Source organism: Neurospora hispaniola (assembly GCF_033458365.1).
Source record: "Neurospora hispaniola strain FGSC 10403 chromosome Unknown B0T23scaffold_3, whole genome shotgun sequence".
In the NCBI taxonomy this organism is placed as follows: Eukaryota; Fungi; Ascomycota; class Sordariomycetes; order Sordariales; family Sordariaceae; genus Neurospora; species Neurospora hispaniola.
The window spans coordinates 3,527,033-3,537,058 of NW_026944408.1; the positions used below are offsets into that span (position 1 = coordinate 3,527,033).

General features: G+C 53.4%; 2 protein-coding genes across 2 annotated transcripts; both read left to right on the top strand.

Moving 5' to 3' along the window:
- The first annotated feature begins 784 nt into the window (after positions 1-784).
- Positions 785-6,112, top strand: B0T23DRAFT_122693 (uncharacterized protein). The gene is made up of 3 exons (XM_062832062.1): positions 785-4,908; positions 4,967-5,193; positions 5,258-6,112. The coding sequence occupies exons 1-3, from the start codon at positions 894-896 to the stop codon at positions 5,834-5,836; spliced, it is 4,821 nt and encodes a 1,606-aa protein (XP_062694422.1). The 5' UTR covers positions 785-893; the 3' UTR covers positions 5,837-6,112.
- Positions 6,113-7,409: 1,297 nt separating this feature from the next.
- On the top strand, positions 7,410-8,717 carry B0T23DRAFT_427934 (developmentally regulated GTP-binding protein 1; the record flags this gene model as incomplete). The annotated part of the gene is made up of 4 exons (XM_062840101.1): positions 7,410-7,695; positions 7,781-8,418; positions 8,522-8,642; positions 8,698-8,717. 4 exons carry the CDS (start codon positions 7,410-7,412, stop codon positions 8,715-8,717), a joined length of 1,065 nt encoding a protein of 354 aa, XP_062694423.1.
- Positions 8,718-10,026: the final 1,309 nt, after the last annotated feature.

The following is a 10,026-nucleotide window of genomic DNA, read 5'->3' on the forward strand; positions in this document are numbered from 1 at the left end:
GTACTGTACCCACATCGATTTTGCTACTCTACTTTGCTAGTGTGCTCACACAACGTGTTCTGCCGTCATCTTTTCTTTCCCATCCATTGCCATTGTCCGCTCGGTCCGTGTCCAACTCGATTCAAGCTGCGGCTTGCCTCAGTTCCATCCGCTCGGATTTGTAATCTCCTGGTTTTCAACTTTCAACGAACGGCTTGCTTTCTGATCTCTCGTCGTTGAAGCTGGACTCGGGCATTCGAGATCGGATTCAGCAGCATTTACCATTGCCGCCCCTAACCCTATCCGTATTTTTCCTCGTCATCCAGGGGGTGCTGCGGTCACGTCTTACAAGTTCCATTTGTCGGGTCCCCCATTTCTCAGGAGTTGAGAGATACGGATCCATCCTTGACTGTTGGCAATTGGCATTGGATTGGCATTGGCATTGGCACTTAACCCCCCCAAAAAAAAGTCAAGAAAAAATACCTGCGCAGCTGTACCTATCTACCTGCCTGCCTGACCTTGCCTACCGCTGTCTTCTGGGGCGGCTGTGCGGTAGCGGATTCCCCGTCATCTAGACTACTAGGATTACCATCTCGACTCGCCCGTTCCAGTTCACAGTTTCTATTCCAGTTCCTCTCCAGTTCATTCCCGCCTTGTCGTCGTCCGCGCGAAACACCCAGAGCCAGTCTACTCATCTCTGACACCCTCACCACTACACCCTCACACCCTCCCAACGCTACCTACCTACCCGTCCAAATCACACCACCGACTGCGCATTGTCCTCGTCTTCGACCTCGACTTGCTCCCCGTCGCCAAATCCGCCCCGGTCTCCGGATCCCCCCAACTCCCTAAAGCCCCGGCCGAACAGCGACCAGGATGGTGCAAAACGGTGTTTTGTTCACTCAGTAAATGACATGGATGCGCAGAATGCTGTCGAGCCCGCCTCCACGAAGCCTGCTGTCAGAGCTGCTTCGCCCAAGCGCCAGGGCAGCGATTCCGATCAACCCAGGTCCTCCACCGTGATCCGAACATCATCGACTTCGACTGTGCAGTCGACCACTGCGAGATTCGACCCCATCTTCAGGAGCGACAAGAATGATAGAGATAACAAGCATCGTATCAACAACGGCGCCAGCAAAGCCGCCAGCAACATCGAGGACCACGACGACTCCTTGACGGCCGAGGGCAACAGCGACGCCGAAACCATTGTGCTGCCGGGCAAGGACGGCCATCACTCGCCTGTCAAAGTCCGCAAGCCCGTCATCAAACAAAACGACAACCGCAGCGATGACGACGATGTGGTGTCGTCGCGCCGCAAGCACGCTAACCACAACAGCAGCAGACAACAGCAGCAGCAGCAGCAGGACCGTGAGAGCGACAGAGGCGATCGTAGCGAAAAACCTGACAGGAGCGTCGCGGTCGCAGGTAATGGCCCTAATGGCTCCAATGAGGGCTCAGTGGGCTCCTCCTCGCTGGGGGCACTGGGGGCCAAGAAGAGAAAGCTTCCCGACAAGGCAAAGGCCAAGGATGGATCGAGTGGATTGAGCTCTGCGCCAGAGTCCCCACCCCAGCGTCGTCGCCGCTCGTCCAACGGCCACTCAAAATCCGACTCCGAGCCCGCCCCGGTGGATTCCCTCTCCAAGCTGCCAGCACAGTCTACACAACAGGACAAGCCGGTGCCGCCCAAATCGCTCGATAACAACAAAGTCGTGCCTAATAAGCGGAAGCACCCCAAGGCCGAATCTGACGACGAGGCAGAGCCTCCCAAGGTCCGCCGCCAGCGCACTTCAGGTTCTGGCCTCGACGCTTCCCGCAGACCCCATCCTCCTCCACCGAACAAGTCTTTATCCCATCATGAACCGCACGCCTCCACACGAACCAGATCGGTTTCCCCCCACGCCCGAGCTCACCGTCGAAGCATTTCAACTCAGCTTCCTGGTCATACTGCCCACGGATTGAGCCTGAAAAAGCGCCGCGTCCCTGTCCCCCTCCATTCGGCCGACTATTTCTCTGATGAGTCCTCGGAACGCGGGAGCCCTCATCCGCGCAGCTCCAAACTGCGCAGTCTCGCTACCCCGGCCGCCGCCGAATCCACACACTCGCCCGCTGGCAGAATGGCGCCGCACAAGAAGCACCTAGACGCCCACGGCCAGACCTTCCTTGCCCGAGCCTGTGCCAAGGGCGAATACAACGTCGCTAAGCAAAGGCTGCAGGAACGCCCCGAGGACATCGACGTTGCCGACTATGCGGGCAACACTCCCCTCCAGATCGCTGCAATTAACGGTTTTGACGATATTGTGAAACTCCTTGTCGAAGCCGGCTGTAACCTTGATTGCCTCAACAATGAAAAGGACACGCCGCTGATAGATGCAGTGGAGAATGGCCACTATGAGGTCGTCAAGATCCTGCTTGATGCCGGAGTGAACCCGCGCAAGGCCAACGCATATGGCGAGGAGCCTATCGATCGGGTCAACGAAGACCACGACAATGCCGACGATATCAAACGCGCCATCAACGAAGCAAAGCAGAGGATGGGTGAGCGTCGGCCGACCTCTGAAGACCACCATCTCGATCACGCAACGGATACACGCTCATCCCATGGTCCGGATAGTCCTCGGCAGTCACCTGCCTCCGCCTCCATCAACCCGTCTAGTGGACGACGTGCCGGTACCGTTCGCGCTACCAAGACCAGCAACCATTTACTTTACATGCCCATGGATGACAAGACGCTCCGTGCAGCCGCTGCCAAAGGAGACGAGGAGACAGTCCTACGGATTCTTCAGGTTAGGGACCAGTTCGACGACCCTGAGTCCATGGTGGCTGCAGCTCGTGGTGGTCACGATCTGGTAATGCAGTTGTTGTTGGCTATAGGCGGTGCAAACCCTGATCCACAACCCATTTCGACCAACGAATATTCGACACCCATTCTCGCCGCCATAGGTCAAGAAAACATCAAGGTCATCCGGCTGCTCCTGGACCAAGCCAATTTCGATCCCACCAAGAAGTACAAGGGGGAGACCTACTATGAGATTGCACGCAAGAGACGAGGTCCCAACTGGATGCAAGAGGAACATATGCTGAAGGAAGCATTTGACGAATATAAAAAGAAACCCGGGTCTACTGCTAAGAGCCAAAGATTGTCAAATTCCCGGGAGACGGACCGCGAGCCTAGGCGCACACGAACCGAGATCAAGGAAGATGCGTCCAAGTCCCATCGGAGAAAAGCTTCAAGCCCTGCTAAAGAAGCAAAGAAAACGGGACCCTCGAAAGTCCCAGCTAGTCCTCGGGAGAAGAGGCGTTCGGATTCCGTTGCCACTCACCAGGAAGATCAGACATCACCCAAGCGCGGCCCTGGCCGGCCCAAGAAAGACGACAAGATTCCAACCATTGCCATTTCCGATCGTGAAGCATCACCCGCAGGAAGAGTCACTGCCAAAGCCAAACGTGCAGATCATGATGTCGCCGCTGCATCATCCGAGGGAGAAACTCCAAAGCCGCGCCGGAAGCTGATTTCTGGCAGGGAGCTCAAGGGTGAGCGTGAGAAGCAGCGTCGCGCCTCTGTCACATCAAATGGCTCTTCGTTTAGAGATCAGCCGTCTAGTCCACGAGATGAGTGTGAAAAACCTCAGATGATGGAGAAGTATCATGACCGGACGAAGGCTATCAGAAGGGACGAGTCTCGTGATCGATCATCTGTTTCTGGTGAAAGTTCCGGCAAGCGACACCGGGCCAGTGCGACCCCGCCACACCCTGGGTCTGCGGAGAAGGATTCCTCAGAAGTCCCCGCTAAGAAGAGACGGTTGGACGTTGAAGGCAAGGACAGGCGTCTTAAGCCCAACTCCGCCGAGGATCGTCACCTAAAGCCTTCTGTGTCCAGAGAATCCAGTCTTGCTGCACCACCTGACGGCAGAGTCAGATCTCGCAGCAGAGATGACGAAGACAGGAGATCAACCTCAAAGCCCCGGAAGTCAGAATCCACCTCAGAGCACGTTCGTTTTGACTCCGGCAAGCCCACCATCCCCGAACCCAGCATCCACGTCAAATCCGAAGACGGGGAGGTGGAAATGGGAGACGCGGATCATGCTGCCCAGGAAGAATCAACACGGCATATGCTTGAAAAGCGGAAACTCCAGGAAATAAGAAAGAAGCAAGCTGAGATGGAGTCAGAAGCTCGCGAATTGAAGAGGAAAGAGGAGGAAAGAAAGCGCAAGGATGAAGAGCGCGAGCGGAAACGCTTCGAGGACGAGTCCAGACGTGCTGCTCAAGAGGAGAGGCAACGCCTGGAAGAACTGCGAAAACAGCGACAAGCAGAAGAAGATCGGAAACGAAGAGAGGAGGAGGACGAACGGAAACAGCGTGAAGAGGAGGAGGCACGCGAACGCGAACGAGAGCGTGAGAGAGAACGTGAGCGGAAGAGAAGGGAAGAGGAAGAGGAGCAGAAGAAGAAAGAGGCTGCGGAGAGGAAACGAAGGGAACAAGAGGAGGAGGAAAGGAAAAGACTGGAGCATGAAGAGAAGGTCCGGAGAGAAAGGCTTGAACGGGAAGCGGCTGATGAAGCACGCCGTAAGCGCGAGGAAGAACGTCGTAAGCGCGAGGAAGAGGAGCGCCAGGAAAAGGAACGTAGGGAGAAGGCGATGCGGGAAGAGGCGGAGCGCAAGCGTGTTGCTGCTCAGGAGGCGGAAGAGCGAAGAATTCGCCACGAGCAGGAAGTCATTCGCATCGCCAATCTACCTCCTGCGCTTCGGTGGCTGGAAGGCGCAGCGAATCCCAGGATTCCACAGATTGCTGAAAAGTTTAGCATCATGCAGGGAGTTCGTTACGACTGCATCGATCCAGAGGCAACTGGGACGCCAGAAGGTAGAGAGCAGTGGTTGCTCAACACGCAGATTGCGCTGCTGTTGGGAGAGAAGGACCTGCGGCTCTCAAAATGTCAGTTTTCACCGTACTGGATTGAACATTGCCCCCAAATGCTGACTTTTGGGTGTAGACAACTCGTGGACAAGGATACCGGTGTCAAAGATTGCCAAGCGCGTGCTTTGGCAGCTTGAGTCGGATCGCTATGCGCTGACATCCCCGAATCTTTACGACCTCGGCAAAGAGCTCCCTGGGTACTACGGTACCGACGACACGGATAGCATCGTCTACCGTGTGACGCAAAAGCTCCGAAGTGCTGCCTGGGAGAAATTCGCTGCTTTGGAAATGTTCTTTGTCAAGGTATGCGTCCGTCAGATTTCCACGCCTCATACAATATGGCGTATCAACTAACATTTCTCACGAGGCCTCTGACTTTTTGCGTATCATCCCTACGATGCCTCACCTGCGGGACATTCGGCTTGTGATGGCCTATCGCGAGCTTCCGGAGAATGAAACATACTTCAGAGACTTCCGACCCTTGGAAAAGTGGAAGAAGGACCCGGATGCGGGCCGAAATCATGGCTTTGCACCCGGCAGCAAATACTTTGTCAACGGCCAGTTCATCTGGGAGGAGAGGCCGAAGGTCGGTATGGTCAGCAAGATGCCTTTCGAGGAAGAGAGGGTTCCCCGCCGCGGCCTAGCACCCGTGAGGCCAGATGACCCAGAGTACGCCGAACTCTGCAGAAAGCAAGGGCTTGGGCATTTGTTGGGCGAGGCCCAAGGCTCGCACGTCTTGTCCAATGGTCACCGGTCAGCATCGCCAATAAGCACGACCTCGTCTTCAAACCGCGTGAATGGAATCACATCGCCAAGGGCTAGGACTGTCAACGGGCACGCGCATGGGCATCACCCAATATCGCCATCATCGGAGACTGGACCCGCGCAAGCTCGTCCGCTGCTTAACGGCCATCATGAAATGCTTAGCGGCGACGAAGAGGATTGATGGGTTACGATGTGTGTCAAAGGTTATTACGATGTCAAGATGTACTGGGTTGTCAGGGATGAAATCAACTAGGAACGTGTTACGCTCAAAGCTGGGAGCTTGGCTGGTTTGTGTATTGAGCGAGGTTAACCAACGGGACAGGTCATGGGGAGGAGTCCAGCGGTCAATGTCAAGCAGATCACATGGGTTAGTTGTGTGGAGAAGGATGAAGCGATGGGGTGTCGGGGGTCATGTCATGTCGACCCAACTTTTGCAGGTACCTTTAGCGTTCATGATACGGTATTATCGTGCTATCTTGTACAAACAGTCACATAGCCTTTGTCAGGTTTTGAAAACCGTAAATGCGGACGTTAGTCGATAAGTAGTCCAGGCGGGCATGATCATCATCATCATCATCATCATCATGACGGATTCGGACTGAAGGGGGCATCGAATTCACAAAGCATCGAACTTGGAATGAACGGTGGTATGGATGGGATGGAGTTGTGGCGAATAGCTGTTGGTTTGGTCCGTGTTTGTTTGTTGGTTTCCATTTGTATAACTTAACGATGTTCAACGATGAAAGGAGAACAGACGGGTGAAAGTGCGAGTATGGATGACTGTGGTTATCGTGTGTGTATCAAATAAGAGAAGAGTAACTAACCGGAACCAACCACCATGCGAGCGAAAGGTGAACTATACGGAAATTCTTTGCCACACCGCATGAAGTGGAAACAGCCCCGAGCGAAGAACTCCCGTCCCGTCGAGAAAGGGACGGCCTGACGGAGGGTCAGCCCGATGGTAGGTATGTGTACAGTACCGTAGATGATCAGGTACGGAGCTTTGGGGTAGTAGGAACAACGGAACGCCGGCGCCAAGGCCAAGTGGAAGCCCGGACGCCCAGGGGTGTTGAGGAACCGAAAGGAACTTGGAGCTTCCGTGGGCCTGTGTGCGTGTGCACTGCCCGCAGGTCCGCCCGCGCTGCGGCGATTTTAACCGCATCGGCGCGGCGCTGAAACTATGAAATTTGCCCCACCTTCAAAATTCCCAAGAAACAATCAAGATCATCATCAACTTCCAGGTTGGAAAACACTGAACCACGCTCTGTCCTGCCACGGCTGAGAAATTATAGTCGCCAATCGATAATACAGATACGCCATCGTGTGAAAGCTAGCAATCATGTCGACCACGGTGGACAAGGTACGTATATCGCCCTTTCGCATTCCCCATTAGAGAACATGTTGGAACAAGGAACTGATGCGACCGCCGCACCATGACAGATCAAAGAGATCGAGGCCGAAGTGAGTTTCAATTGTCCCCGATAGCCCTCGATTTTCGAACCCTCCGAGCCCCGATACGATACGGCACCCCCGAGATAGGACAAGAAGTTGGACAGGTCAGAGACCAAGATGCGCTGGCTCCAGCGACACAGATGCAGGCATACACAGAGGCTGTTCAGGCCCTGGCACTGGAGCTGGAGGAGCGCGACCTGGACGATGAGATCCTACCAACGGATTCACCCCTCGAAGATGAACGAAACGACGCAACAAGGACGGACCTCGGCTAACGCTATGTTTCTTTCCCCCTTCGATAGATGGCCCGAACTCAAAAGAACAAGGCGACATCCTACCATATCGGACAGCTGAAGGCAAAGCTCGCCAAGCTCAAGCGTGAGCTGCTCACGCCCTCGGGCGGCGGCGGTGGCGGCGGTGGTGCTGGTTTCGACGTCGCCAGAACCGGTGTGGCCTCGATTGGTTTCATCGGTTTCCCCTCGGTCGGAAAGAGTACGCTGATGAGCAGACTGACGGGCCAGCACTCTGAGGCGGCCGCGTACGAGTTCACCACACTTACGAGTGTGCCGGGTCAGGTTACCTACAACGGTGGGCAGCCCTTTTTCTTCTTCTTCTTCTCATCCTCCGGAGCGTCACAAGGTCCAGATTGAACTGACATGTTGCATACATATAGGTGCCCCACTACAAATCATCGATTTGCCTGGTATTATTGAGGGCGCCAAGGACGGCCGTGGTCGTGGTCGTCAGGTTATCGCCGTCGCCAAGACGTGCCATCTTATCTTCATCGTGCTGGACGTTAACAAGCCGCTGACGGACAAGCGCGTCATCGAGGCCGAGCTGGAGGGCTTCGGCATCCGCATCAACAAGGAGCCGCCCAACATCACGTTCAAGAAGAAGGACAAGGGTGGCCTGAACATCACCAGCACGGTGCCGCTTACACACATCGACAACGACGAGATCCGCGCCGTCATGAGCGAGTACAAGATCTCGTCGGCCGACATCGCCATCCGCTGCGACGCCACTATTGATGATTTGATCGACGTGCTCGAGGCCAAGTCGCGCTCCTACATCCCTGTTATTTACGTCCTCAACAAGATCGACGCCATCAGTATCGAGGAGCTCGACTTGCTGTACCGTATTCCCAACTCGGTCCCCATCAGTTCTGAGCACGGCTGGAACATTGACGAGTTGATGGAGGCCATGTGGGAGAAGCTTAAGCTCGTGCGCGTGTATACCAAGCCGAAGGGCAAGATGCCGGATTATTCGGCTCCCGTTGTGTTGAGGAGCAATAGGTGCACGGTTGAGGATTTCGTAAGTTTTTTCTCGTTTGTTCTTTTTTGTTTTGATGCACCTGATTGAGCGAAACAAACGTTTGGGGTGAGAATGAGGCGAGCTAACAGCTGATGAACCGCAGTGTAACACTATTCACAAAACCATCGTGGATCAGTTCAAGGTTGCTATTGTTTACGGCAAGTCCGTCAAGCATCAGCCTCAGCGTGTTGGTCTCAGCCACGAATTGGCTGATGAAGATATCGGTATGTCTTTGGATGTTTTTCTGCTGGAAGGGTTGTGACTAATGGATGAAAACAGTCACCATCGTCAAGCGATAAAGAATCTTGGTGGAGAGGATTCTTAAAGATGTGCTGTGGTTTTTACGAGACGAGACACTCACAATACGGACGGTGGCCCGGGTAACGCACGTACACTGACCGATACCTGATCGACAACGCACCTTCGAGCCGTACGCAGACTTTCATGTGGGCTCGATCGCTTGCTATGGCGCACGGTATGGTAAGTATAAACCAAGGGGTCGATAGAAGGAGCTTACTCGGTCTTTAAGCGCCGAACGGGAAGCCAAATTGCTTATTCCACTCCTATACGCGCGGTTGTCCATTGACACAAGTTGTGGACCATGTGCAGAGACCCGAGGCTGGTGAAAGTGTTAAAAAGGAGGGGAAGGGTCCGAGATGAATAAAGGGATCAAAAAGGCTGCTATATAGGATATTGGCTAGGATTAGATCTAGAGAGCCAAGATCACGACGGTAATGAAATCACGTATATACCTACTTTTTTTATAGGTCGAGAATACCGTGTGTAAGACTGGTTCTCTGGTCCTGGCTACAGCCGGGCCCAAAAGATCACTTTCAGGCTTATGTTGATGATTGGGGAGGTAGAGGAGGGGGAGGGCGAGATGTTATAGAAAATCGTGGAATGGTGACAAGGGCTGACTATGAAGACAAGTGACAGCTTTCCGTTACCCTTTTCCTTTTCTGTTCCAACTCATTTCCTATGCTCGTTCTCTGTACGTTTCCCAAGGGAAATGAGTCGGACGCTATTGTACAAACAAGACTGTGCGTACTTGGCTAATACAAAACTCTTCCTGTCTCTATCAGGTTACCTTCGTGGTTCTTCTGAGTGACTAAAGTTCGCCAGAAACGAACCACTAGGCAGAACAGCGAGTCTGAGTAATTTCCCAACCTCTGCAAAACAGTCGCTACCGGATGTGCTCAAATGACCAATGGGCCGGATAAATTCTCAAGTCTTTTCTTTGTGCTGTGTTTGTGCCCACAATTAGCGTAACTTTTCATTTTATTTCTTGCCTTTTTTCCCTTTTTTCCCATTCTATATATATAATATAACCATCTTCTGATCGGCATGAGAAGTTGGGTGGGTTGACCGGGAAGTGAAGAGTTTTAAGAAGTCATTGAGCAACCGAGGTCTAAGCATCTCTAAAAGCCTGCTGATAAGTTTGGGGAGAGGATCTCAAAGCGAATTCTCTTGTGAACAAGTTGAGAGCAGATTGTTCGTTACCTTCTCGACGGCTTATAGAACGGTTTGATACATGTTTGTATCCGATTCTCACATGAATATCGATTCAAACATGAGAATGTGTTAATAACTGTAATACAGGATATATAC